General features: G+C 46.7%; 2 protein-coding genes across 5 annotated transcripts; one reads left to right on the top strand and one right to left on the bottom strand.

The window, feature by feature from the left end:
• Positions 1-82: 82 nt before the first annotated feature.
• On the bottom strand, positions 83-13,985 carry CIAPIN1 (cytokine induced apoptosis inhibitor 1). Of its 3 annotated transcripts, none has more exons than XM_027119810.1 (9): positions 13,856-13,985; positions 9,017-9,198; positions 8,039-8,191; positions 6,042-6,121; positions 4,443-4,605; positions 2,935-3,008; positions 1,937-2,052; positions 1,353-1,434; positions 83-830 (listed from the first exon to the last, which is right to left on the bottom strand). In XM_027119810.1, exons 2-9 carry the CDS (start codon positions 9,171-9,173, stop codon positions 720-722), a joined length of 936 nt encoding a protein of 311 aa, XP_026975611.1. In that variant the 5' UTR covers positions 9,174-9,198; positions 13,856-13,985; the 3' UTR covers positions 83-719. The 3 variants fall into 3 exon arrangements, with proteins under 3 accessions (XP_026975611.1, XP_026975613.1, XP_026975612.1); XM_027119812.1 differs by having other exon boundaries at positions 6,042-6,118; XM_027119811.1 differs by lacking the exon at positions 13,856-13,985 and adding an exon at positions 12,993-13,082.
• Positions 13,958-27,968, top strand: COQ9 (coenzyme Q9). 2 transcript variants are annotated; one of them, XM_027119807.1, is made up of 9 exons: positions 13,958-14,090; positions 16,373-16,541; positions 17,708-17,843; positions 23,149-23,291; positions 23,552-23,636; positions 24,697-24,801; positions 26,074-26,229; positions 26,530-26,583; positions 26,892-27,968. In XM_027119807.1, exons 1-9 carry the CDS (start codon positions 14,021-14,023, stop codon positions 26,925-26,927), a joined length of 954 nt encoding a protein of 317 aa, XP_026975608.1. In that variant the 5' UTR covers positions 13,958-14,020; the 3' UTR covers positions 26,928-27,968. The 2 variants fall into 2 exon arrangements, with proteins under 2 accessions (XP_026975608.1, XP_026975609.1); XM_027119808.1 differs by lacking the exon at positions 24,697-24,801 and having other exon boundaries at positions 13,990-14,090.

The following is a 27,968-nucleotide window of genomic DNA, read 5'->3' as shown; positions in this document are numbered from 1 at the left end:
GATGGCTGTGTCAGACATCACATGTACACACACACACACACACACACACACACACACACACACACACACATAGAGACATATCCCCTCTTCACAGCGAATATACATTAGTACGTAAGTTTAATACCTGGAGATTAACAGAAATGACAGTAGGGCACAGATGCAACACAATAAAACAGGGATGGGGGGTAGGACTGGAGGGGGCAGAGGGACACTGGATGTGATCACAGCAACCAAGGAGTGATTCTCTTGGTGCTCTGAGGTCATGAGACACTTGCCTCTTGTCACCAAGAAAACTGCATGGTGAATAAACCACCAACTCTGGAAGATAAGCCGTGGCACTACTGCGGAGCTTAGAATGGGGTGGGGCCCTCTCTGTCACAGTGTTAATACTCAAGGATGGCGGGCTTGGAGAGTGTTACGAAATGTCAGCATTTTGACCTGGCGAGAGGGGCCTATTTGGGATGTGCCCCGTTTACCTAACACTGGGTGAAGGAGGTCCCCACTCAGGGTAACAGGGCCCCGGGATACCGTGGTCTTGATCTGCAGCAGCACTCCACACCACTGCTCCCAGCCAGCTCCACTCTGTCCACTGAGCACCCTCTCCGCAATGGACCTAAGCCAGAGTGAGCCAATCGAGAGGAGGCGGGAGGAACCACGTGGTGGGATGGAAGGGGCAGGAGCTGGCGGAGGAGCAGGTGTGTCTCAGGCCGGGCCCTCCCCTAGGCATCATTGAGGCTGCTGTCGCTCAGGAGCACCTTCTCCCCAGGTCTGAAGGCCGGCATCCCAAGGTAGGGGCAGCTGGCGCAGCGGAAAGCATCACCCAGGTAACACTGTTGAAAGAAGAGACCATCATACAGGGAAGCCAAGTGTCAGCTCTCCCAGAGATACAGGCCTGGAGAAAGGGATCCCAAACTTCATAGTATGGCCACAGCGGCCTGAAGAGAACGACTGCGTACATTTGTAGGTCCAACTGGGATCCAAATACTAAGAGTCTTTAAGATCTCTGATTTCATGAAAGACAAAAGTCTAGAGAAGTTCCTTAGGTGGACATACTTCTATATTCTCAGCAGTTCACATCACAGCCACACTCAGCAAATGGCTGAGTAGCATCAGGCCTAATGTGAAGCAGAAAGAAAGGGGCCAACAATAAGAAATGACAGGTGCCTCCCCTACGGGCATGAGTGTGCTACCCACCCTCATGAGATAACCCCTCTTCCCATTACTACCTAGAGACACGTTCTCGCATGTTCACCTATTATTAAAATACTTGGGCAGTGAACTCTGTAGAGCTGGAGCTGGTCTGTGTTTAGTTTAGGCCTTTGTGAATACTGAGTAATCAACCAGATACTCACGTTTCCACAAGCCGACTTGGGCTGGGAGCTTATCTGGTCCCTCAGCTTCTCTTTTTCCAGTTCTTCTGCGAGGCCACAGGTGCTGGGGGAAAGTTAGCAGCTGATGAGCGGGACCTGCCACCACCCAGAAACTCCAAATCCTTGACAGACCTTTTCCCTGGGAGCCTTCACAGATATGGAGTATTGACCTTTCCTGGCCTAGTCAGGTTTGGGCTCCACAATTCAATGATGGATTGTTTGGAGATTCACACATAGACAGTAAACTATCGAAAAAGCCAGGAGAGGTTAGCACAAATTTGGGAGAATGGTAGCCTCTTGTAAGGAGAGGGAGGGAGATGCAGCTGAGGGAGCACGCAGAGGCGACTTCTAAGGAACAAGTCATGTTCCTGGTTCTTCAGCTGGGTGAGCAGTACATGGGTGTTCATTTTATTGTTCTTTAAAATGTACTTATTTAGCATACTCTTCTAACCGTCTGATACATTTTACAATAAAACATGGTTTAGTAATTGTAAAGTACAGCGATTCCTTGATAATCAGAAGCCGCTGGAAGCAGCCTGGCAGCCTCTTCTCACCCCAAGGCTTACCAGTTCTTGCAGGCCTTCCTCTTTTTCCCTTCCCCACAGGAAGCAGCCCGCAAGGAAGCTGGGTCTGGCTTCTTCATATCTTCTGGATCCAGCAGTTCATCTGAGTCAATGAGATCCTGGAGAATGTTCGAAGCCATTAATGACACAGTCATGGTCTCTGCTAAGGAACAGGTGAAGTGGCCACAGTCCACAGGAGCAGTTCGCCCATCTATGTAGAAGGCACCCATCATCCTACCCGGGCTTGATCATTACGCCCAAGCTGACCACACAGTGAGTACACTACATGCACAGAAGCTGTGTTAGGCTGTGAGGGGGCTGGGCACTCATTTACGATGTGCAGAGAATATGTGTGTGGAGGGCAGGGAGGGAGGGGGCAGGAAGAACAAAGAGAGAAGCGTTATATTTATGCGAATATATAAAGGGCTGTCGTGTGAGAAAAGGGAATGGAATATTTTCTATATAATTCCAGAGGAAAAGGCAGGTAATGATATATACACTTGTGTAATTCTTCGATAAACGTGTAGACAGTTAATCTGTAAGCTCTGTGAGGGCACAAACCGTCGCCTAGTTTGCTTACCACTCTAACTTCAATAGTTGTAGGAATGAAGAACTTTATTACAGAAAGCATTGATCTGAGTTGGAAGAGCATTACTGTTAAGACAGTGAGCATTTGGTGACTTGCCCAGACGAAGGAGCCAAAAAATATTTTAGCTGACAAACTCTTTTCAGGTTTACGCATGCCCACAAGAGTCTTTAATATATCACATGAAGTGAGAACAAGAAAATCTGCGGGGGGAAGGATGCTGAAAAAGAAATTTAAAATGCCCACTAATGTGGAGTTTCCTTCTGAGTCAAAAAATGCCAGTGGCAGGCACAGCCACAAGGCTGGGCTTTAAATGCTTTCACACCTACAAAACCAGAGAGGCCGCTCCAAACAACATTCCCACCCAAAGTGGGGCCTAAAAGAAAGCAATCAGGTGACCACAGTGCTGACTCACCACGCTCTCATCCTCCATATCGTTGGCCGAGAGGGTCCAGAGCTTGGCAGCTGCAGGGTCCATAGCAGGCTTCCCTGAATCCAACCAATGAAAGAAAACAAGCTCCAGAAAAGCAGCTGGGAACAAACTCCAAGCACGTGTAAGTGCTTTCTACTGAGGCTGTGCAGGGAACACACTGGGCCGGCGGTCAAAAGACCTGGGTTCAAGGCCCAGCTCTGCCACTTAGAAAGGCATGAGAGGAACCCATCACTTTATGGCAATAAAAGCCATCATTTGTTAAGCTTTGTGCCAGATACTACATTAAACATTTTACATACATGATCTAATTTAGTCCTGCTCACCACCTTATGAGGAAAGTTCTTGTCATCCTAACTTTATAAATGAGGAAAGAGGTTTAGATACTTAGGCCAGTTACACACAGCCACAAATAACACAAGTACAGACAGAGTCTACCTAACGCTTTTAACTTCCACTCCATATTGCTTTCTCCTCCTTCTCTTAGTTCCCATCCCTAGAACATGGGGCTAATAGGATTCCCTATACCCACTGCAGGAGATTTGAATATTAAACAAGAAACTGTGCCAAAAAGCATTAAAATAGCAAAGCTCCAGTCACACATAGACCTGTTACAGACAAGAAAATGGGTTCGAGAGCTGGTGGCGGCGGTGTAACAACAAATCAGTAGCAAATCACACCTCCTGATTCTCTCTCTGGGCCCCAAAGAGCTGAGGGTTCAGTGTGGGCCAGTCCACGAATGGGCCTTGGGGGGAAGTGCACCCCCCAGAGATCACTGTCACACTGGATGCTCAGATCTCCCACAGGGCAGGTCATCTAAGCTGCTCCTACCCATTCTGGAACTGTGACTCCAAAGGTCAGGACGTTAAAGGATTTCTTGAAGATTTCGGCTGCACAGTCAAAACAGAGCAGTGTGAATGTACCTGTAAAGTTTTGCATACCTCACAGCTAGGACAATTTTTCTCAACTCAGGCATTAAAAAATAGTGATAGGAAGGGTGAGAATGGTGACAAAGGGTGGAGTGCGATCTTCTGAGAGGAGATATTTTTATAAGTGTCTTAAGATCCTCAAAGAAAAGCTGCATTCAGTGGCACAGAGAAAAGGACACATGGGAAGGGGAATAGCACACTCTTATCCGCCATGACCGTCACTGTGAGGTCTTCTGAGGGTAAATGTCATAATTCTGGGGTCTGGAAAGACTTCATCAACTAATGAAGCTACGGGAGTCTGACCTCTAGAATCTGGAGACCTCAGTGTCCTCTGGTGCAGAAGAAGGGGCTGAACTAGGTAATATCTATGCATCATTTCAGTTTTGGATCCGAATATGCCCAGAACAACAGTACATTAAGCATTCTTCCATTTGGAAATGAGGGAAATTAAGGAAGGGAATGATCCTCTGAAGATGTCACCACCTCATTCAGATCTCTGGCTCAGTTTTTAATAGGGCTTTTCAGGCCCACTCAGACAGAACAATGTCCCCAGGCCAGTCTCACCGGAAGACTTCTTGGTAGTAGAAAGCTTAAGTTGACTAGAAGAACCCACTTCAAAATTGGGCTTTTTTCCTGTGATCTGCACAGAGAGTAGGCTGTCACTGTGGTAACCCAGGTGTTCTCGGACAGACTGAATCTCCTCAGGGCTCAAGAACTTGCGCTGCAGCTGAAATTCAAGATATCAGAGGATTAGGCCACACTTCTTCTACAGTATGATGGTGTACTATGTCCCCCTCACAGGTGTCCAATGCTCACATCTGTAGTAAGCACACGACAGCAGGAGATCACAGACATTGCCTCGTGCCTCACATTCAGTTTCTCACTGATCAGGACCCTGGAGTGTAACTTCTGTCTACATGTTTATGTTGAGCCTGCCCCTTGGAGAGTTTTATCAAATATCTGTCTATTAGGTACAAGGCACTGTGCGAGGCATTGTGGAGATTGTAATGATTATGATTATCAAGATGAATCGGACATGTTGAAGAGGCTGTCGAATGGAATCGAAGCCTGTGGCGGGGGAGCATGCCCACAGTAAAGATGCTAGAAATGAAATACACAGTAGAGAAAGAGAACCACAGGGGGAGGGAAATGCTTTCTATGTTCCTTGGGAAGAAGCTGGGGGTGCCGCCTCTACGTCCGACAATTATGGAACTGCTACATAAACCACAGTCCATCTAGAGCACTGAACGCCGTTCCATCATTAGTAAGGAAGTGGGTCAATACACTGAGGTGGATAATGTCGAAGACAGCTAAAGGTGGGGAAAAGAGCTAGTGACTGAACACTGTATACATATGACCTTGTTTACATTTAAAAATGTGTATACACACACACAAAACACACTTGTAAATACATAAAAAGAAGTCCGAACAGCCACACCAAAAATGTATTGGTGGCTCCCTCTGGGGAGGAAAGTGTAAGCAAGGCCTGAGATGTCACTTTATATTCTTCAGCCTTAACTGAATTTTTATGAACATCCCATATTTTGGAATAAAAAATGGAAGAACTTTAACTAAAAAGAAAAATAAGAAAGGGTAGGCGTGAAGAAACTGAGGCCCTAGGTCATGTACAGATCAATCGTATAACAGCTATCGTGGTATAACACCTCTCACACAAGGAAATTTCAGCATTGGAGAATAATGTAGAACCATAAATACCTCTATTTAATGTTAATATTTCTAATGAATTGTCAGAAAAGGATTTCCCGCTCCAACCTATTCTAGCCTCCCACCCAAAAGCTGAGGAAAATACAGGCAACTGCCCTTCACTTAGGCCTAAGATTCGTGTCCACTAAGAGATGTGTCGCTCTCTCCCTGCCTCAGTGGTCACCACTAGTACTGAGACCAAAATACGTCCCAACCCACATGGGCCCAAGCTGAGTCTCTTCAGAGGAGATTGATTTCAGAGGTTTCGTCCTTCGAGGCATCTGGTTTCTCCCATGCAGAGCCCTTCTCAACTTGTTTCCTAGTTGAGTGACACTGATCACCTCACCTTCAGGGTTGTTATTTCTCCCAGATTCTCTCTGTATCGTCTGACAAAAGAGATACTGGGTTTAGTCACCCAAGGCTTAAATTCCCAGCAAAGAAGGTCGTCTACAAACATACCTCTTTTACTTCCACAAGACCAGAAAGAGTCAGGGCTGAACACAGCTTAGATGCCGTCTTCACTTTGCTATTGTTAACTGCTAAGAGGAAAACCCCAGTTAATAGCTTTATAGGTCAAAGCAAGAAAAATAATAAAGGCTCTCTGCTATTCAGGTCAGCAGGCACTAAAACAATAATAACCTATTCTGTTCAATGTATATATATTTTAGTGATAATATTTTAATTGGACAACTCCTTTTGGTTGTTCAAAGTGCTCTTACTGATGCTCTTAAGTGTCATATAATAATTCCATTATTATTGCTTCATATCACTCTCTGTTTCTTTGAAAAACCTAACCTTCCAGGGGCTGTTGGATAATGACCAAGAGGCTGAGAAACTGTAAAGTATACAAGTATCTCTGTATAGCTCCGACAGACACTGTGTTTAGTCACCCAAGGTTTACATCCCAAAGAAGGCTATAGCTGCTATTAACATCACAAGCTTATATTTCCACATAAATGCCTTTACACATTTCAAAATACTTTTTTTTTTTTTTTTTTTTGTGGTACGCGGGCCTCTCACTGTTGTGGCCTCTCCCATTGCGGAGCACAGGCTCCAGACGCGCAGGCTCAGCGGCCATGGCTCACGGGCCCAGCCGCTCCGTGGCATCTGGGATCTTCCTGGACTGGGGCACGAACCCGTGTCCCCTGCATCGGCAGGCGGACTCTCAACCACTGCGCCACCAGGGAAGCCCTCAAGATACTTTTATTTCTATTATTTGATGAAATAAGTCATCACATTTTGAGAGAAAGTCTAGTTAAAAATGCTAAAAATCGGGCTTCCCTGGTGGCGCAGTGGTTGAGAATCTGCCTGCCAATGCAGGCGACACGGGTTCGAGCCCTGGTCCGGGAGGATCCCACATGCCGCGGAGCGACTGGGCCCGTGAGCCACAAGTACTGAGCCTGCGCGTCTGGAGCTTGTGCTCCGCAACGGGACAGGCCACGATAGTGAGAGGCCCGCGCACCGTGATGAAGAGTGGCCCCTGCTTGCCACAACTAGAGAAAGTCCTCGCACAGAAACGAAGACCCAACACAGCCATAAAGAAATAAATAAAAATTTTTTTTAAAAAAGGCTAAAAATCTAGAATGATTCTGACAGCTTTACCACTGAGCAAAAAAGAGGTTTTTATTTCTTGGATTCTGTCTTTACTTTCACGTGAATCAATACTTAGCTCATCACTCTCAGACTTCTGGTCACTATTTTTTTAACTTTTTAGTTTGAAATAACTATAGATGCATAGGAAGTTAAAAAAAAATGTTCAGGGAGGTCTCAAGGACCCTTCACCTCTTCTCTCCACGATAATATCTTACCCAACTATCATATAATATGAAGACCAGGAAGTTGTCACTGATAGTCCACAGAGCTTATCCAGATTTCACCAGTTTTACATACACTTGTGTGTGTGTGTGCGTAGTCTTCATCACCACAAGGAACCCTCACACCACCCCCTTTACAGCCTCACGTACCCCCTTCCTCCCATTCCTAACCCCGACGACGGCCAACCTGTTCTCTGTCACTATAACTTTGTTATTTCAAGAATGTTATATGAACAGAATCATACAGCCTCTAAGCTTTTGAGATTGGATTTCTTTCACTCAGCATGATTCCTCTGAGATTCATCCAAGTTGTTGCACGTGGCAATAGTTTGTTCTTTTTTTAGTGCTGCATAGTTTTCCATGGTGTGGATGTACCAGTTTAAGCATTCACCTGTTGAAGGATCCAGCCATTTTCAGATGAGCAGTTTCCTTCTATTTTACTACCTAATGGGTCAAATATCACAATTTATTCAGATGTGCTGGTTCAGAGTTTTACAATAATTCATCCCTTATCCCTAAGGATAAGGTTCAGTACGGGACTGTTGATCTCCAAATTATACCTCCTTCTCAGAGAGATGCGGTAAACATACCTAAAGATTCAACCCTGTTAAACTCTAGTCTTTCAGGTGAAAATTTCCTTACCCACAGCTGTCTCTACCGGCTCTTTGAGAAAAAGACATCCACTAGGCCGAAGGATCCGGGCCATCTCAGCCAAAATCTCAGCACTGTGCAGAGTGGTGCTTCCAGGAATTATACCCGACAAAATAATGTCAAAGCTAGATTCTTTGTGGGCAGCTGAAAAGAAGGAAGACTCTAATCAACAATCACCTTGGCCCCAGAATCTCCCAATCCCTCCCAAGTCCCCACAAAGGTTACATGCGTGGCCTTGTAGAATAAACACCTACCTGTTCAGCAAATGCTATTATACCACCGTTACTAGCAAGAGGGGCAAGGACACTGCTGCCCTGCTCTCCCTCAGTCTTACTAACTTCATCTCCTTTTGTATGCTCAGGGGAAAAAGTAAAAAAGGAAGGTGGACGAAAACCAAGCTTTTTTAAAAAATGTGGAACATCTAATAAGAAATAAGAACTTACTTATACAAATCATCAACTATACTCCTAAGTCCACTGTATCTCAACTGAAAAAACTACTATCATGTGCCACCCCCCCAAAACAACCCTCAGCTATTGGGCTTCCCTGGTGGCACAGTGGTTGAGACTCCGCCTGCCAATGCAGGGGACATGGGTTTGAGCCCTGGTCCAGGAAGATCCCACATGCCGCAGAGCAACTAAGCCTGTGCGCCATAATTACTGAGCCTGCGCTCTAGAGCCCGCAAGCCACAACTACTGAAGCCCGTGTGCCTAGAGCCCGTGCTCCGCGATAAGAGAAGCCACCACAATGAGAAGCACGTGCACCGCAATGAAGAGTAGTCCCCGCTCACAGCAACTAGAGAAAGCCCGCGTGCAGCAACAAAGACCTAGCACAGTCAAAAATAAATAAATAAATTTATTAAAAAAAGAAAAACAAACAAAAAAAAACCCAGCTATCAAGGAACGACAAGAAATGCAGCACTGCCATCAAAACCGCCCTCCCTGTAAGACAACCTGGGTAGGTACTTACACTGCAACAGCTGGTTGATGTTTTCCACAGACACTCGGCCCTCATCGCCAGTTAAGGCTTGAAGCTTATCCACCAGATCTTTTAGAGCCTCCATCGGAGATGACTTATCCCAGACCACTGCCACAAAGTGGCCAGCTGAGATCCCAAAATCTGCCATTCCTGCAGTGCTGTGGACCTAAAAGCTATGGGCCAAAGGAGAGTCAAGAGTGAGCAGAGACAAAACGCAATTCAATCCATGGAGTATCACCAAATGTGATTACAATTGCAACCTAATTCTGACCTCCCACCAGGGAATGCTGACCACATTAGAAAAACTCACTGTAGATACCAGAGTGTGAATAAATAAACCCATTATCCCAAGGTTTCATAACCCCAACATTCCCAAATATGGCAGGTGGCTTCCTTGGTGAGAATCCTGACTGGGCGGTCAAGTAAGGAGGTTGAAGGCACAAATATTCTTTTCTCTTTGGTATGAGACAACTCAGCTTGAACAGAATCTAAAACACACAGGACATTAATTAGGCAGAAGTATGACTCAGCAAGGGAGGCAAATAAATTGGCTGATATAACCCAACCACAAGCTTAGTGTATTTTTTAAAAAGAGACAACATATGTAAATTTAGCAAACTGAATAATGATATTTTCCCATTCATCAAGATACGAAAATTCAATTCTATTGACTCTGCATTGATCAATAGTATCTACTACCTCTATCTCTAACAATTAACATTAGCCAGACTCTTCAAAGCATTTTACCTACATTATCTCAATTGAACCTCAGTACAACCTTAAACTAGATATTACTCCCATTCTACAGTCAGGAAACAGGCTGTTGACTTTGCCCAGGTCACACGACTAGTAAGTGTTGTGTGGAAAAAGTAAAAGCTGGGATCTGAATCCAAGTCTATATGACTGTAAAACCCATGCTTTTAACCTACGGAAATTTCCTCCTGCCGGGGTCAACTTTCTCTTTGACTTGATACTCAGATGAGTATAGAATGTCCTCACGATGCAATCAGGTCAGGAGATAGCAGTCTACTCAGTTCCCCATTTCTTTCTTAAACATTAATGACTCCAAGTCCCTGGCTTCAGACAGCTCTACCAAACGACATGAGACCAAAGCTGCGGGAGAGGGATCACACAGAGATGGGTCTTAAGCCGAATACTTCTGTATTCTGCAGAGGTGGCTAACCCAGTGACAATTATGCCACCACAGACACTCCGGGACCAAGTTTAAGTCAGGCCTACACACTCTTCCTTCTTTAAAAATGTTCCCTTCAGGGACTTCCCTGGTGGTCCAGCAGTTAAGATTCCGTGCTCCCAACGCAGGGGGCCTGGTCTGATCCCTGGTCAGGGAACTAGATCCCGCACGCCACAACTAAAGTCTCCGTATGCCACAACTAAAGATCCCACATGCTGCAACGACGATCCCACGTGCTGCAACTAAAGACCCAGTGCAGCCAAATAAATAAATAAATCTTAAAGAAAAAAAAAAGACATGTGAAGCAATCTGAGTGCAGAATCTTTAAAAAAAAAAATTTTCCCTTCAAATGATTTGCTCCTCAGCCTACAAAACATGCCTAGGTCAGCCAGTCATCCTTAAATACTGTAGTACTTTGATTTTGCTGCTCGTTTCCTAAGGCTTTTATTTTCTAGAGCAAAGTCAAAACTCTTCAGTCTTCTGGATTCAGGTGCTCCGTAATCTGGCTCCACCTGTATCTCCCACCTCCCCAAAGTGAATCCTTCCTTGTTGTATGAAAAATCTTGGCATTTTCACTCTATCATGCTTTTTATCTGGTTCCTTCCCTGTGGAATGCCCTCTTTATTATCCTGACCTGACTGCACGCCGTGGTAAAAGGATGCCAAGTGTTATCAGATAAACAGGATTCCTTAGTCATTGAATTGTGGTTTTTAAATCCCTAAAAAGCACACAATCAAGAACTGAAACTTTAAGCTTTCAACTGTAACATGTTGAGGAAGAACCCTTACAAATCTTTCAAGTGAACAACTCTGGATCAATCTCACATTTAAGAACCAACTGGGGAAGATAGGAATATGGATTGCTGGGTATGACGTTATAAGAAATAAATGATCTCCTTCTAGAATGATGTTGGAACAGGCTCTCCCTTGGGACAATAGAAAGAGATGAGAAGTTCCCTTCCCACTACAACCTTGCACTGTACTCACAGAAAAATCCTCATGGAAGAACCAAGGGGCCAAAGGCTACTCATTAACTAGAGAAACACAAAAAGCCAGATGTTGAGACCTTTTCAGCAACCTTAATGGAGGCAGGGTTTTATTTTTTCATTTTTATTTTTTTGAATTTTATTTTTTTATACAGCAGGTTCTTATTAGTTATCCATTTTATACATATTAGTGTATATATGTCAATCCCAATCTCCCAATTTATCAGGCAGAGTTTCAGAGAGCACAGGTTTCGAATACGGATGAACTGGGGTTCTACCTGTCACTAGATCTTCTATTTATTAGCTACATGACAATGGATCAGTGATTAGCCTCTTTTCTCATTAATAAAGTAGGGAGAATAATCTTATATTTTGCAAGGCTGCTGCAAGAAGTAAATGAGAAGATAAAAATATGCAATGTACTCAGCAGGACCTGGCACACAGAGCTCAATAAAATAATGTTCTAAGAGAACTCTGAGCCTCCACTTCTCTGTGGCCAGTTTATTTGCCTTTGCTTCAAACAGTCCTATAAGATCTTGTTCTTCCTCCTCAGCCATACCTGCTGGGAGGACACCCCAGGGAGAAATGTGAAGCTCCTTTTTTATTGTTAAAGTTATACAACATAAGAGCTGCACTTTATGACATCTTATACAGTACTCCAGTGGGATTGTGTCTGTAAATTAGAAGAATGGAAAGTGCTTTGTTTTCCATATCCCCCCAAACTAATCTTCTATGGCAACAGGGAACTCATAAAATACATTTATTAAACATTAACTCTCAAAAAGACACAGCCACCACTTTCAGTCAGCGTTTTCCAAATAAAATGGGACACAATGTTCTTTTAAATATCTAAAAGGCAAAGTGTGATACTACTCATCATCAGAGTTTTATGTTGTTGTCAATGTCTTTTCTAAAAAAACAAGGAAAAAATGTCTGGCACCTAAGTCAACATACTTAGAAGAGTGACTCAGAGCCCAGTTTCATAAATAAAAAGAGGTGGAATAGAAGTCATTGTCACGTCACTGGACTTGTTAAGCATCTCTCCAACTCTGACTGCTGCACACACATGCCCACAGCCCTTCTAAAATGTTGTGGGCAGGTAGTGAAAGCAGATGTCTGAGAACAACTTCTGGAGATGTACTTCTTTATTTTTAAGGCACCCAGTAAACATCAAATCCTGAGGCATTAGGCTCCTTTTAAGGATGAAAAGGGCCAAAAGAAAATAAATAAGATTGAAGTTTGGGTATCAGTTCAAACCAAGGATCAAATCCTTTTAAGTCAAATGCATAAAAAATTCTAAGAATACTGACAGTTAACAGAAAGAAAAATTTAATTAAAATGAACTGACCGAAGCGTGTGCACTTGCGTGCGCACGCGCGCGCACACACACACACACACACACACACACACACACACACAGAAAAAAAGGTGACAATCTGCAAGGAAACAGTAAACTCAAAGGAAAAGAAATAGAAGACTCTGTCTCCAGGCAATTAGGTGTGTGTCAAACTTAAGGGTTTCAGGAAGGATATCCAAGTGCTAGATTTTCCACAGGAAAGATTCATTCGAAGATAAGTGGACAGAACTCAGAAAAAAAAACCTCATGGAGAGATCAGTAGTGCTTTACCGAAATCCAGAAATATGGATCTGAAATTTTAACATTTGGGGAGTAGTTTTGGCTTAGGGGGAGGCTTCCCCCACACTCACGCAGGGGAGAGTAAGAGGTTCTGAAAAGGTTGATAGGAGTGTACAAAAATACAAAGACAAGGGTCTAACTGCACACAACTCACAGAACGGCATGCTTAGCTCCAGCTGTTGGTTATCCCTCATCCCCAAACCATTTACTTCTTCCGACTATTATGAAGCCTTCCCTGGTGATAGGTTTCCCAGTGAGGCGCTCCGCATTTACATATCTGCTCAGTGACTAGTCCATGACCTCCCTGAGTCACGCAGAGCTTGGCACTCAATGTCAGAATAAAGGCCACCAGCCTTTCCCAAACTTGCAGATCGTCCAAATCACCCGGGGCCATTTGTTAAAATAAGATTCCAGGGCTAAATAAGATTCCAGATGTACTGAATCAACTCTCCAGGAGAAAGACCTCGGTATCCGATTTATTAACAAGTGTCCTGATGGTTTTTCCAATCCGGCAAGTTTGGGAATACTCAATTATATCAACTCAACACTTTGGAGGTTCAGGGAAGTCAAAGTTTCAAAATTACAACCTGGGGGGTCCAGGTACCCGCAAAGACGGAAACTTAAGCTTCCCTGATGTTTGCGAAGAGGGACTGAGACTCAAGGTCACAACAGCTGGCTACTAGCAGAACCGGGTCTCAGACTCCGGTCTCCCGGACCCCAGCTCAGCGCTGTCCCCCGGGGCCTCAGGCCGGGTCCGGCAGCGCGGGAGATAAGGCAGCTCGGGAAGGGCAGAAGCCACCACGCCAGGAGACCGGGACGAGGCACGGCGGGCCCGACCCCTCACACCGGCTTCCCCCGGGCGAAAGCCCGCTGTGGTCCTCAGGGAGGTGGCCATAGCCACGTTTCCGCCGAAGGACGGGGCTGGGGATGGGAAATGAGAGGACATGGGGCAGAGGGTGGGCCGGAACGGGGGCGTTGGGGAAGGTCGGGCTCTCGGACCACCTGGTGATCGCTCACCTGCCGCCCGGGTCTCGCTCCCGGCTTCTCAGCATCGGCCGGCTCCGCACCTCGCGCCTCTCGCGAGAGGACGAAGCTCCCGCTGCGCGGGGAGGGCGGAAGTGGCCATGCAGCTGACTCGGTGCTATACGGCGCGTCGCTGTAGGCAGCGTGCCCGCTTCCAAGATGGCAGCGAGGGTGTCTGGCGCGCTCGGCCGGGCGGGGTGGAGGCTTCTGCAACTGCGGTGCCTCCCCGGTGAGAGGGCGGCCGATCCCGGGAACGGGGAGGGAAGGGGAGGGGGCGCGAAGCTGATCTGGGCTGGGTGAGGGGCGGAAGAAGCCTCGTGGCGGCTCGAGAGCAAGGTGAGGTGAAGGGCATAGCGGCTCGCGCCGGCGCCTCGGGCTTGAAGTGGCCGCCTGGCTGGCTTCTGACCCCATTCTCGACCTGTGAGGAGCGAGAGCATCAGGGAAGGGTCTGTCACTCCCATTTCATGGAGTTGACGCAGCCCGAGAGAGGGCTGTGGGTGCCCAAGGTCACACAGCTCGGTCGGTTGCAGACTGGCACACTTGTACCCAGTCTCTTAACTCCATTGTCAAGTCCCTGGGCCCTGATCCCGGGAAACAGACACAGAGAGCGCCTAGTCTGCTTTTTCCCAAGTCAGTCATTTCCCCACCTCTTCAGTAATTCTTCAGTATCCTCGTACCACTTTTGCCACCATATAGTCAGTATTTTTGTTTATACGTCTGATTTCGTAAAAATATAGACGTTTTCTTAAAAGAGGAAGCTTTATATCACTACCATAAATGGAAAACCAATGTCATCTTCCACAAATAGAACGTATGAATTAACATATTAACATAAATATATAACTAATGAAATAATATTCTCCTGTATTTCACCTAAAATCTTCTCGTGGACTGCAGTGGTTCTGCAATATTGCTTTGGGACCTCCCAGGTCCTTTTCGAAGTTTTATGAATATTTGGTCCGTTTTTTTCTGTACCTATGCTAAAATAATTGATATTTTCACACATAGGTGCTGTTTCTTTTAAAAATCATTTTTTCCTGATTTGGTCCACAGATTTTCTTTAAAATGAGTGCTGTTTTGTTGTTTCTATACAAAGCTCCAAACTAAATATGTTCAGTAAAAGTAATGCCTATGACCCAGAAAATGTACTTCGAGGTATTTACTCAACAGAAATGAAAGCAAAATGTCCACAAAAAGGTTTGAACAAGTATATTCATAGCACCTTTATAATAGCCAACAGCCCAGGTGTTCAATAGAATAGTGTTTCTTAGTGGAATGCTACTCAGCAGTAAAAAGTAACAACCTCCTGATTTTCTCAGAAATATGAATCAATCTAAAAAGTATTCTAAGCAAAAGAAGTCTTGTACATACACAGGATACACAGTATGATTCTATTTAGATGAAATTCTAGGACAGGCAAGACTAGAATGAAAAATTCTGCATAGTGTGGGTGGGGAATAACTGGGAAGGAATAAGAGGGAACTTTCTGGGATGATGTTAATCTCTAGATAGGGGTTCAAGTTAGGCAGGTGTATACATTTGTCAAAACTCAGAATTGGCTCATTTAAGATTTGTGCATTTCATTGAACGTAAATATCACCTCAATAAAAGAACAGTAAATATTCAATAAATATTGAACTCCAGTTAACGATGTGCATGTTGAAATGTTTAAAGATAAAGAATTCTGAAGTCTGCAACAAATGCATCAAAAAATAAGAAAAATAAGATGGATTGGGTGTCCAATTCCCTGGCTGTCCAGTGGTTAGGACTCGGTACTTTCACTGCTGAGACCCAGGTTCAATCCATGGTTGGGGAACTAAGATCCCACAAGCCGTGTGGCGTGGCCAAAATAAATAAATAAGATGGCTTGATGTATGAAGAGTGTGATGGATATGCAGGTGTTCATGCCACAGTTCTTTCCACTTGCTTGTATGTTTGAATTTTTTTTTATAGTAAAATACTGGGAAAGAAAATAGTATGAGCCTTTGCTTAGGAAATACAGTACTGTACTTTTCAAAAGCCCTTTCCTAAAGTAAATGGGTGTTGCAATATTGCAGATGAGAAAACAGATAGAGACGCCACATAACCACTAGGGAGTCAGTACTCAGACCTTCTAATTTATAGTCCAGTGCTCTTGCCATGATATATAAATATATAATGTTTTCAAGTCACTTTCATTTTTTTGTTTGGGCCTCGCAACACTCCCATTGAGTAAGTAGAGATTATTTCTCTTAATTTGCGTATTTTAAAGTCGTGCTCATTGGGGTGAAATGGTTTGCCCATTAACACACAGCTAACAAATGATGGAAACATGTCTAGAAGACAGGTCTTCCGTTTCCTGGTTCCTGCTTTTGCCACCACATCATGTCGAAAGGTTCCCAGTTTACCCAAGAATTTTGTGTGGTTCTGGTTTTCCTCTGCTTTTCTTCCTCCCCATCCCTCGTACCACTCTGGGTCTCAAAGGGTCTTCTCTGGTGAGTGTCCCTGGCTGACCAGCTCAGTTTGTTTCAGTGTCCCGCTGCCGACCAGCCCTGGTGCCACGTGCCTTCCACGCTTCAGCTACACAGCTGAGGTCTTCAGATCAGCAGGAGCAGCAACCTCCCCCCTCTTTTTCTCAGCAACATTCTGAGACACAGGGCACAGAAGAACCCAGTCAGGAGTCTTCTCGTTCACCCCCCAGGTAGGCAGTAGAACCCCAGTCCACCCATTTCTGACCACTTTGCGTGCTTGGGTGAATCTGTGCTTCTCCTTCCTCTAACCTCTCTGTTCCCTTCACAGCTTTCATCATTTTCAACCTTATCTTTGAAAGGAACCTGTTGTTTGTTTGTTTTATGAAAACGGTGCCTGTACCTTCTAAACCATTCTAAATAATACAAAGGAGTTCACAAAAGTAAAAAGATTATCAGAAATCGCAAACCCAGAGATAACTCTTTGTGAATATCCTTTTCTCTAACGTATTTCGTATATAACCCTGTATATATTATAAATGATTAATTACACTGTGCACTATACATGCTGTTCCAGAACCTGTTTGTTCACTCAATAGTACGTTTATAATGTCATTTCACAATCTATATTATTTTAATGGTTGATAGTATTCCAGCAAACGGCAGTACCAAAATTTATTTGACCTGTCTTTTATTGATGGATATTTAGATTTCCTTCACTGGTATGAAAAATAATGTGATAAAGTAGATGATTCTCTCAGCAGTGGGAGCGCTGAGTCAAAGGATATGCACATTTTACATTTCGTTACACATGTGAGGCCAAATTGCCCTCCAGAAAGGAAATAATAATTTACATCTCCGTTAGATGTTTCGTCTTTACTTAATCCTGCCGCTGAGAAGTTCCTCTGGCTCTGAAATTGGAGTGTTCCCAGTCATTTTTCTGGTCTCCCAATGAAAGTAGTTTTCATTTCAATTCAACAAATATTTTTTGAGGATCTACTTTGTGCCAGGCCCTGTGAATAACGTAACCGTTGTCCCTGTCCTCAGTGGAGTTACAGTTTGGTACAAATCCAGATAAAGAAACAATGTGGTAAGGCTATAAACTGGGAAATCCAGGGTGCTGTGACAGCATGCACCTTACTGTCACCTGACCTCCTCGCTCATGGTTCCTTTCTCTCAGTGACTCTATGGGAGGCGAAGGATGATATGATTTTTGCTCTGTTGGCATTCAAATGCTGATACCGACACATAAGTATATGTCCTCTCAACACGTGCTGAGAGGAGGCACAGAGCCTGTGGTTTCTGGCCAGGCACCTGTTGCATGCCAGGCAGCAGGCGGTGAGGTGAGGTGAGGTGTGCCGGGCTCCGTCCCCATGTCTCTCTTGCATTTGGGTCTCAGGTACACAGACCAGGGCGGTGAGGAGGAGGAGGACTACGAGAGTGAGGAGCAGCTGCAGCAGCGCATCCTGACGGCGGCCCTGGAGTGCGTGCCCGCCCACGGGTGGACAGCAGAGGCAATTGCAGAAGGAGCCAAGGTGTGTAGGGGTGCGGGCGGGGCAGCCTGACCAAGATCAGCCAGGAGGGAATCACAGCAGCCAGAGCAGAGGGCTTTCTTCCAGCCCAGCTCAGAGCCACAGAGCTCCTCACTGCTATACGATTTTCTGGTTCTGTGTTGTTTGTTTTTCCCCAATAGGGTAGAAATGGCTTTGTTTTTTAATTATTTTTTAATATAAAAAGAATATACCGTGGAGTTGGTTCTTGGCAGTTAGGTTCTAAAGGCAGCTCATTAGACAAGAATTGCCTATGATCAAAACTGCCAGGGGCTTCCCGGGCTTCCCTGGTGGCGCAGTGGTTGAGAGTCCGCCTGCCGATGCAGGGGACACGGGTTCGTGCCCTGGTCCGGGAGGATCCCACATGCCGTGGAGCGGCTGCGCCCGTGAGCCATGGCCGCTGAGCCTGCACGTCCGGAGCCTGTGCTCCGCAGCGGGAGAGGCCACAACAGTGAGAGGCCCGCATACCGCAAAAAAAAAAAAAACTGCCGTATTTCATTGACTCTAAGATGCCATTGGTTGTAAGAAGCGCCATTATTTTATGCATCACTAAAAAAGAAAAATGCTGTCTGTTAAACTGTGACGCATCATCAATTTATGATTCACACTGATTGTTTAAAATGAAAAAAAAATGGAGATCCTAGAATTGACAAAATGTGGTGTTTGAAAACTCCCAAGAAGGCACCACCTTGGAGACCAGCACACCTCATTTTTCTATGTAAGTCTAACAATCGGTGTTTCCTCCTGCAGTGGAGCAGCCTGCTCCTGTAGATTAAGCCATAGGCTCACGTTTAGGCCTCATTGTGCAGAATCATCAAGCATAGCCACACACCATCCTATGAAAGGTCTGTGAGGATGGAGACTGATGGAATTGCAGATTCACATCTCCCACCCCAAGCACGTGAGATATCTGCTCCTGAAATGGGACAGTGGGCAACTTTGCTGCTTTTTAAAAATTTAACTGTCATTTCTCTTGTCTTCTCTCACTCTCCCGAGAGCACGTATGGTAACAGAAGTCACATAAGTCAATAAGTGGAATACTATATGATTCCACTGTGTGCTCACTGTGAAAGCTTTGAACAATACAGACAGATATAAAAAAGAACTTAAAATTGTCTGTGATAACAAAGATCAACATTTTGATCTTTCAAATTAGAAAAAAACCCCTTTCATTTATTGATCATTCACTCTTTAAATATTTATTGACCAGAGAGTGTGCTAGGTCCTAGGGACATCATAGTAGTCAGGGTGGGCAAAGTTCTGCCCTTGTTGAGCTTCCAGTCTAGTGACATTCATCACATATATACAAATACATATTTATAAAATGTGGTAAGGGCTATCAGGAAAAGGTGCTATTGTGACATGCAGTGGAGGGACTGAATCTAACTCGGAGTGGGGTGAGAACGTGGTGAGGAAAGGCTTTGGAACTGAGAGCTGAGGAATGAGAATGCTTTACCTGATTTGGTGGCGTGGGGGATGGACAAGTCCAGACAGAGACACAGCATGTGCAGCGTGAAAAGAAGCCTGCACATTAGAAGAACCGAAGAAAACCATGCCAAGAATCAGGAAGAGATGTGAGCTGAGTGAGGCTGGGGAAGGGTCAGTTGAGGCCACATCAGGCAAGGTCCAAAGGTCATGTTGAAGAGTTAGGCCTTCTTTTATTCTAAGAATAATTGGAGGTATAGAATTCAATGTGACATTTCAAAACCATCACTTTGGCTGCTGGATGAAAAAGTATTGGAGTCAGAGAGTCACTGGGAGCGGCTGCTCGTCATCCAGGAGAGATGAGGGCTTTCTGACCTAGAGCAGGGGCAGTGAACGTTGAGACAAGTGGGTAGATTTGGTGAGAGAATGACATAGGAGGGAGTGACAAAATGCCACCAGAGCTGCCTGCCGGTTTGCATGCGTGGGTACATGGTGGCGCCGTTTTCTTAGATTAAGGCCACTAAAGAGCCAGGTTTGAGGAAGGCCCATGGGTACAGTCTTTTTTTCTTTCTTTTTCTTTTTTTTTTTTTTTTTTTTTTTTTGCTGTACGCGGGCCTCTCACCGCTGCGGCCCCGCCCGTTGTGGAGCACAGGCTCCGGACACGCAGACTCAGCGGCCATGGCTCATGGGCCCAGCCGCTCCGCGGCATGTGGGATTTTCCCAGACTGGGGCACGAACCCGTATCCCCTGCATCGGCAGGTGGACTCTCAATCACTGCGCCACCAGGGAAGCCCCATGGGTACAGTCTTGAGCTTTGTTGAATTTGAGGGGTCTTTGGGTCGGCCAACGGGGGACCTCAAGCATACAGGCCTGAAACTGGAGGAGCTGCCTGCACTAGAGTATATGTTGGGGCATAATCCACATATGTATGTGGTCATTAAACCATGGAAGTGAGATTGCCTAGGGTGGCATGAATGTGCCTGGAGTGTCATGTGAAAAGAGGGAGGAGTCTAGGTCCTCAGGGACCACTGACATTTAAGGGTGGGGTGGAACAGGGTGGGGTGGCAAAGAAGACTGAGGTAGAGGAGCCTGTGCTGGAGGCAAAGCGGGAGAATGTGGATGAGGCAACTAGACATTGGTGACTGCAGCGGCAGCCGTTTGAAGGGAGTACAGGTCCAAAATAACTGGTGGGTTGAGGAGTGAGTAGAGGTCAGGAAGTGCAGAGGCGTTTGGCTGCGAGGGGGAGAAGAGAGCTAGTATACTAAGCAGGGGAAGTGGGATGGAAGTTTGATGAGCATGTTTGAATACTGGTAGGAGGGCACAGAAACACCGGTGACGGTGAAGATACAAGAGAAAGTGGCAAAGTAAAAAACGTGAGGTTCCTTGAAGGCAAGGATTATGAAATCCAGAAGACAGGTGGAAAGACTAGCCTTCGATGTATTAGGGGCAAAGTTGGAGAAGACAGCTGCAGGCTTAGTTTCTAGAAGAACCTTTAAGGAGTTCCCAGGGAATGGCTTCTGTTTTCTCTGTAACGTAGGTGTGGTTGTCTCCTGATGGTGAAGTTAGGAAACAGTGGGAGGAGACAGAGGTTCGGAGGTAGCAGAGGAGGTTTGAGAGAATCATTACAGAAAGGTGTGGAGCCAGGGGAGGACAGAAATGTAACAGGATTGTTTGGAAAAATCTGATTCTATTGAATATTCTATGGTTAAATTTTTCACTCTTTTTCATATGCTTTTTTCACTCTGCGTATCTCCATTCATACGGCTGCATAATACCTATTGCATTTACTTGAACTCAATTGATAAACATTTGGGTTGTTTCCAATTTTTTTAATATTATAAGCCTATTTGTACGACAGATTTAAGTACATTTCTGGTTGGTTTCTTTAGGACAAATTCTGAGAAGTGGAGTTGGTCTTTCAGGGAGTGCATCAGTCAGAAGAAATCACACCAGTTACTCAAATAGAGAGAATTTAACACAAAGAATTGTTAACTAGATGTGAAATTGGTAACCAGGTAACTGAAAGGATAAAAGAACACTAAGGTATGGTAGAGGTAGCACCTGCAGGGAGGAGCTGTCATCCCAGGGGCTAAGGAAACAAAGGGAAGAGCTGGAATGATTACAGCTAGGAGCTTGAAGGAGAGTCCCTGTGGCGGTGAAACCCCCACGTCTCCTGAGGACGCGCTCCTCAGCGGGTGCTGGTGTCGCTGACCTTGGAGGAAGGGTCCCTTGGGGCTGGCACTTGGCCTCTGGGGTTGGGGAAATGGCAGAGCGGCTGGGAGGGCTGGGAGAGGATGGTGGCTCGATGAAACTGGGTCTGCACCTGTTGAGAATACTGCAGACTGGGTTCAGCTGCTGCCACTGGACAGAACTGCTGCGGTGGTGAAGGAGGGCGCTGCTCACACAGACCGCTAGCAGACGGGAAGTAAACCGCGAGGAGCCAGGCCCTTCCTCCTCCTCCAGCCTTGCAGTCTCCCTCTAGAGACCCTATCAGCGGACCTAACATGGAGCCAGAAGTGTGGCTTGCAGAGGAAGGGCAGGTTTGGAGCTGGGAGACAGTAGCTCAACAACTGGCCCAGGGAGTGTGTATATTTTCGAGGTTCCTGTTACATACATGTTAGAGGCAGCATACCTGGTGGTTAAGAGCTTTAAGCCTCGGTTTCTGTAAAATGTGGATGATGGTAATACCCCCCTGCTGGCGTTGCTGTCGGGCTGCAGCAAGGTCGTGTATATAGTGCGCTCAGCCAGGCACCAGGCACACAGGGAGCACGGTCACCCTTAGTACTGATGCTCCTGCGGCTCTGGTGTTGAGGTGAATATTGCCAAGCTGCCCTCCAAAACGGCCGTGTACTCCCACCAAAAGAGAGGCACTTTCCCAATGGTGGGAATTTAGAGTTAATGGTTTTTTTGGTTCCTTTTCTGCCCTCTGTCCCTGCTGCTGTCAGGGTTCTCCCTCCAGTAGCTGCTCAGTGAGTCCTGTATGTGAGGAATAGTAAAGGATCTCTGTGGCTTTGTTAACTCTTTGACAACTCATTAGGAAAAGTTTGTGAGGGACTTTCCTGGCAGTCCAGTGGTTAAGACTGTGTCTCCAATGCAGGGGACGCGGGTTGGATCCCTGGTCGGGGAACTAAGATCCCACATGCTGCGGTGTGGCAAAAAAAAAAAAAAAAAAAAAAGTTTGTGAGACTTTTTTTTTTAAACAACTGAGAGACCTACTTTCCAAGAGGCTTAGGTTAAGTGAGTTGTTGAGGAAGAGAGTTATGAGCGCTCTTCCCAAGCCCCTTTTTATAATAGTTACAACTCTAGGTTACAAGTGTCAGAACTCAAACTCAACTGGCTCAAGCAAGAAAGGGAGTGTTTGGCTCATTTAACAACAGAAAGGTCTGGAAGTAGCTCTGGCTCGGTGTTCTTAGATTGTTGCTGCCGGGAACTGTCTCTACAGCATATCTGCTTTGCTTTCTTCTCTGTGAGCTTCATTCTCAGCAGGGGCTTCCCATGCAGGACTAAAAATGGCTCAGCAGCCCCAGAGGAAAGAGGGTACTTCTTTCCCATCGGTCCTAGCAAAAGTGTGGAGGCGGCCTCGTAGGGCTGGATTTGGTCACGTGCACGTTCCTGAACCAGTTGCTGTGAACTCCACTTATCTAGGTCTGGATCCCCTGCTTTGCATCACACCCAGGGGCTTGATGGAGTGTGGAGGGACTGGTGGTCAGCTTCTCCCAGATCACACGGACAAGAATGAAGAGTGGGGTGTCCCACTGAGAACCAAGCTGCTGTTACTAGAAGAGGAGGCCCTAGTGATGAACAGGCGGCAAATGTCCACTCCACCTACCTGCCACTTTCCCGTTTTCCCTCTCCCCCTTTGTAGTCTCTGGGTCTCTCCAGTGCGGCTGCCAACATGTTTGGGAATGATGGCAGTGAACTGATACTGCATTTTGTGACCCAGTGCAACTCTCGGCTCACCCGTGTGCTGGAAGAGGAGCAGAAGCTGGTACAGCTGGGCCAGGCAGAGTAAGTCCCATGGCATCATTGCTCGGGGTGGCAGCTAAGGTTCAAGGAGCTTAGGCGCCACTGGCTGTCCCCAGGAGGCCAATCCAAGCAGAGCCAAGAGGGTAGCACTGAGCAGCCCTGCTGCTCTGCTGGGACTGAAACGCAGCTGCCTGTCTCATCGGGAGCTGGTGGGGCCCTCCTCACTAGGGCTGAGTAAACGGTGTAGCACCGAGCCCATGCCTTTGATCCAGAAACACAGTGTTTTCTTTTCCCTCTTCCAGGAAGAGGAAGACAGACGAGTTCCTGAGGGATGCTGTGGAAACCAGACTGAGAATGCTGATCCCGTACATTGAGCACTGGCCTCGGGTACAGAGTCCACATCCAGGCCCCAGGGCAGAAAGTATTCGTGTTTATGATCCTCGGCACCTTCACTTGGAGGGTCTGGCACACGGTTCAGAAGTCAGCTCATTAATCTCCACAAAACTGGGGATTCGCAGTGCAGTTGGTGGAGCTAGGTTTCAGATTTGCGAGAGCCAAAGAGAGGACCTCTGAGCCATCTGTGTCTCAGTTCCTGGAAACGTGGGTGGCGTGGGTCCTAGATCACGTCCTGGGTGGGGTCTTAGTGGCCCGAGTGTGCCACCAGGTCTTCAATGAGGAGGAATCCATGAAGGGGATTAGAAAAGTCAGAAGATTTTACTGGCCATCATCATTAACAGGCCTGTCGCGTTCTAGATCTCAGGGAACTGGGCCTTCTTTTCAGTATGTCAGTGTGATGCTTAGAGAATTGGAGTATTCATTCCAAGGGCTTCCCACTCCCCTTTTCTAAAGGTCCTTTTTTCCTGTTTCAAAGTGTGTCACAGTGCAGGCCATTCTCTCAGTTAAGAACTCAAAGCACATCAGCACTGAGAGGGCCCACGGATCATCTAGTGTCCTCTGCCCAGCTGGGAGACGGCTGAGCATGTAATTTCAGTTGTGGGCGGGAGTGAGGGAGTACAGTCCAGAGTCAAGTCCCATCCCCTGCCCATGCTCACCACGCTTGGTTTCAGATCTCCAGCTTGACCCTTTCCACCTCAAATTCCACCCCCAGACTCCCCAGCTATCCCTGCTTCTTCCTCCATGTTACAGAATGGGGTGCTCTCAGTACTCAAAGCCACCAGTCTAGAGCTGGCTGTCTGCATTCCCAAGTCCACATGCTAGGGATTGAGAATCTGACTGGGTCAGCTGAGGGTCGGATCTGCCCCGGCTCCCATTAGCTGTAGTCGGGAGCATTAGACGCCAGGAGCTCACACGAGTGGGTGGAGATGGTGAGTCTCAGAAGGAGGGCCGGGCAGGCCCCCTTCCGTACCTCCAGGGGGAGGTGAGGCACTAGCCACCTGAGCCCGCCGCTGCCGGTGTGCAGTCCCACTCCTCTGCCGTCTCTCCTCAGGCGCTCAGCATCCTTCTGCTCCCTCACAACATCCCGGCCAGCCTGGGCCTGCTCACCAGCATGGTGGATGACATGTGGCATTACGCTGGGGACCAGTCCACTGACGTGAGTGCTCTCTGCAGGCCCGCAGGCTACTGGCAACGCTCGGATTAAGCATTTCCTCAGGAAGTTTGTGAAACTTCTTTGATAACAAATCCTTCACGGGACTACAGTGTCATTCCCATCTTGGAAAGGGGAGGCTAAGGTATGAGGAGGGTCCCTCCACAAGCCACGGTGGGATCTAGGTCATCTTCATTCAGGGACCAGTGCCGTAGCCATGAGCCATTGGTATTCCTTCCCCCACTAGACTGGTGACAAGGCATCAGAGGGCCTTGTGATTGGATTGCCATTTTATAATCATTTCCCCCTCAGTCTTCTATGATTTAGATTCCGTAGCAGACTTTCTCAGTGTGTGTCTTTTATGAGACTGATTAAAAAAAAAAAAAAAAAAAAAGAATGCCATGGAGACACTCGTTGCTTTAAAAAGAAACTCTCTCCCTGTAGTCCATGTTGGCTTGCTTCGCTAAGAGATCAATAAGCCTTTAAACAGGCACCAGGAAAGAATCTGACTTGTTAGTGCTACCATATTTCTGGTAGGAAATTAAAAAAATATATATATATACCTTCATAAAGGAAATTAATGTGTGATGGTACTTTGTGGAATCCAGGATGGGAGGCGAAAAAGATGCTCCCACCACAGTTATAACAAAGTGCTTTAATAAACTTCCATCGTGTGGGAATATACCACCAACAGAGATGGTAGGAAAATGAAATTAGAAAGCTAAGAAATCAGAGGGATAAAACACAAAGCAGCCGAGCTAGGGCTCTAAAGAGTGGTTCGCCAGGACAGTCAGAAGTTGCTGAAGGACTTGAACTCTCAGCTCTTCCTAGGTATTCCAGTCTGTCCGTGATGCTGTCTCAGCCCTCACTTCACTGATGAACACGCGAAGGTTTGGTCATTACTGCCTGACCACAGGGCCTCCCTAGAACTTCGATGTCCTGAGACTTAGGCTTTTCACTGGCGTTTCCAAAGCCGAGTGGATGTAGCAAAATCACGTGGGGCGCTTATGAAACATCCAGACCCCGGCACTTATTTCAGACCTCTTGACTCTAAGATGTTGGGCCCAGTAGCTTGCATGTTTAATCTCCCAGGTGATTCTGACACCCAGCCTAGTTTGGGAACAGCAGTCTTGTCTAGAGGGCCATGTGTATCTGTGAGGAAAAGAAGAAATCAGGAGGAAGCCCAGGAGTGCCAGTGGCTTTGGGTAGGAACTACCCAGACTTCCCCCAACCTGCAGCAATAGTGGTGACCCACCTCTCTGATGGGTTTCTTTGCAGTTTAACTGGTACACCCGCCGAGCAGTGTTGGCTGGCATCTACAACACGACAGAGCTGGTGATGATGCAGGACTCCTCCCCAGACTTTGAGGACACTTGGCACTTCCTGGAAAACCGAATTAACGACGCAATGAACGTGGGCCACACTGCCAAGCAGGTAGCTGGGGGCTAGGCATTTGGGAAGCCTCCTCACTAGGCACACTGTCTTCCTTGGGCCGCACTGGTCACTTGTCTGTTCTCTTGCTCCCCTTTGACTTCAGCTGACAGTCCCCAGGGCCTACCCCGAAAGCCACACTTGGCCCATTTGTGATTGTGTTGTCCATGGGCTCTTCCTCCAGTACACAGAGCCCTCTTGACTCTACCTGTCGGGGCTAATAGGCCTACTGATTTGTCCTACCTGTCTCACCTTTGAGCTAGTGGTGGGGGCCTGAGAGAACCTGACTCTGACTCCTTCTAGGTAAAGTCCACCGGAGAGGCACTGGTGCAAGGACTCATGGGCGCAGCGGTGACAGTGAGTACTGCCCAGCTCATCCCTGCCCATCCATTCTCACATGTGTCACTGACCCCAAGTAGTTTTGTAGCCTTAAACTGGAAAGCTAATAATAAGACTGACAGTGGTTCAGTCCCAATCTCTAGATCCCAAGTACCCCACTTCTATTTTTTACTGGCATCAGGAAACAGTGCTCACTCCCGGGACCCTGGTATGTCAGATCTCTGCATCATAGCCACGCATGCTGCCTTGGAAATCTCAGTCTTTCCCATTGGAGTCCTAGGGTCAGGGCAAGGTCTCATCACTCTCTGTTTCCATCCCTTTGTCAGCTCAAGAATTTGACAGGTCTAAACCAGCGCCGGTGAGCAAGAAAGGGTGTAAGCTAGAGTGCCCAGAAGAATACCCGAGGATATATTTAAAGGGCTTTGAAACGTATGAGGTGCCGTCCATGAAACAGGGTGTTAACGAGAGAACACCGAAGGCTTCTACACACTACCACAGCCACCTGGAAACCACAGGGCACTGGAGGATAGATACAGTTGTAGCCCAGGGTTGGGCCACTTTTTCAGTTCCTAACACCGGGCCCGGCCTCCTGATGCCTTTCTGCATTGCAGCACTCAATCAAGCATTCAAGCCACAGAAACCCAGCACGCCCCTGTCCTCGTCTCTCAGGCACCTTGATCATGTCTTAACCTGCCTAGAAATGCTCTCTCGGGCTCCCAGGTCAGAGTCAGGGTCTGAAGCCACCCCAGGTGGTAGCTCATCCACAGCACAGCACAGGCCTGTGCACCCAGAGGGAACCATGCTGCCCTTTCCTTCTCTGGTGTCCTGAGATGCTGCACTGGAAACCCCCTCGCAAGCTGCCTCACCTGAGACAGGTGCGTGCTGGATGGTACTGCCCAGCCTGGCCAGAGGTGTGATTCCAGGCCCTGTGTTGAGTTACACCAGCATGCGTTGCAGGACTATTCATGAACTTAGAGTCTGTAAAAATTATAATAAATATGTTTGAAGCAATTTCCTGTTGTGTAGGTAGTTTCCATATAGACCATGGCAGGTATCCAAGACGCCAGAGTGAGACAACAGTGTTGTGGAAAAGGCTTGAAACTAGCAGCCAGGAGACCTGAGTTCTGGTCCTGGTGCTGCCTAATACTACTGAGCAGTTAGGACAGCTCTGCATCTGTGGGCCCAGGCTTCCCATCAGTAAAATGTGGATGGCAGTGGCCTTTTCCCCCTCACCATTAGCTCCTTTGACTCCTGTCTGTCACTAACTATTTCAGTGGCACAGTCTTTAGCTTTACTAGTTCTCTCAGCCTCTACACTGTCTGGGCTTCCTTTTTCAGTCCGGTTAACTCTGTTTCATTAGTCTTCCCAGGCTGCTGTGATGAAATATGGCACAGTTCTAGAAG

This window comes from Aethalodelphis obliquidens, unplaced genomic scaffold, assembly GCF_003676395.1.
Source record: "Aethalodelphis obliquidens isolate GAN/ISIS:26980383/991018 unplaced genomic scaffold, ASM367639v1 scaffold20, whole genome shotgun sequence".
In the NCBI taxonomy this organism is placed as follows: domain Eukaryota; kingdom Metazoa; phylum Chordata; class Mammalia; order Artiodactyla; family Delphinidae; genus Aethalodelphis; species Aethalodelphis obliquidens.
Note: the sequence above shows the minus strand (reverse complement) of the source record. Positions and strands in the feature narration are given on the sequence as shown.

Excerpts from the sequence above, each read along its gene's own strand:
- CIAPIN1 (XM_027119810.1), bottom strand. The coding sequence starts at position 9,173 with ATGGCAGATTTTGGGATCTCAGCTGGCCACTTTGTGGCAGTGGTCTGG. Across the intron at positions 4,606-6,041 it reads GTCTTGTGGAAGTAAAAGAG|CTGCAGCGCAAGTTCTTGAG; the intron begins GTATGTTTGTAG and ends CTTGAATTTCAG. Across the intron at positions 1,435-1,936 it reads AGGAAGGCCTGCAAGAACTG|CACCTGTGGCCTCGCAGAAG; the intron begins GTAAGCCTTGGG and ends ACTTTCCCCCAG.
- COQ9 (XM_027119807.1), top strand. The coding sequence starts at position 14,021 with ATGGCAGCGAGGGTGTCTGGCGCGCTCGGCCGGGCGGGGTGGAGGCTT. Across the intron at positions 14,091-16,372 it reads GCAACTGCGGTGCCTCCCCG|TGTCCCGCTGCCGACCAGCC; the intron begins GTGAGAGGGCGG and ends AGTTTGTTTCAG. Across the intron at positions 23,292-23,551 it reads GTACAGCTGGGCCAGGCAGA|GAAGAGGAAGACAGACGAGT; the intron begins GTAAGTCCCATG and ends TCCCTCTTCCAG.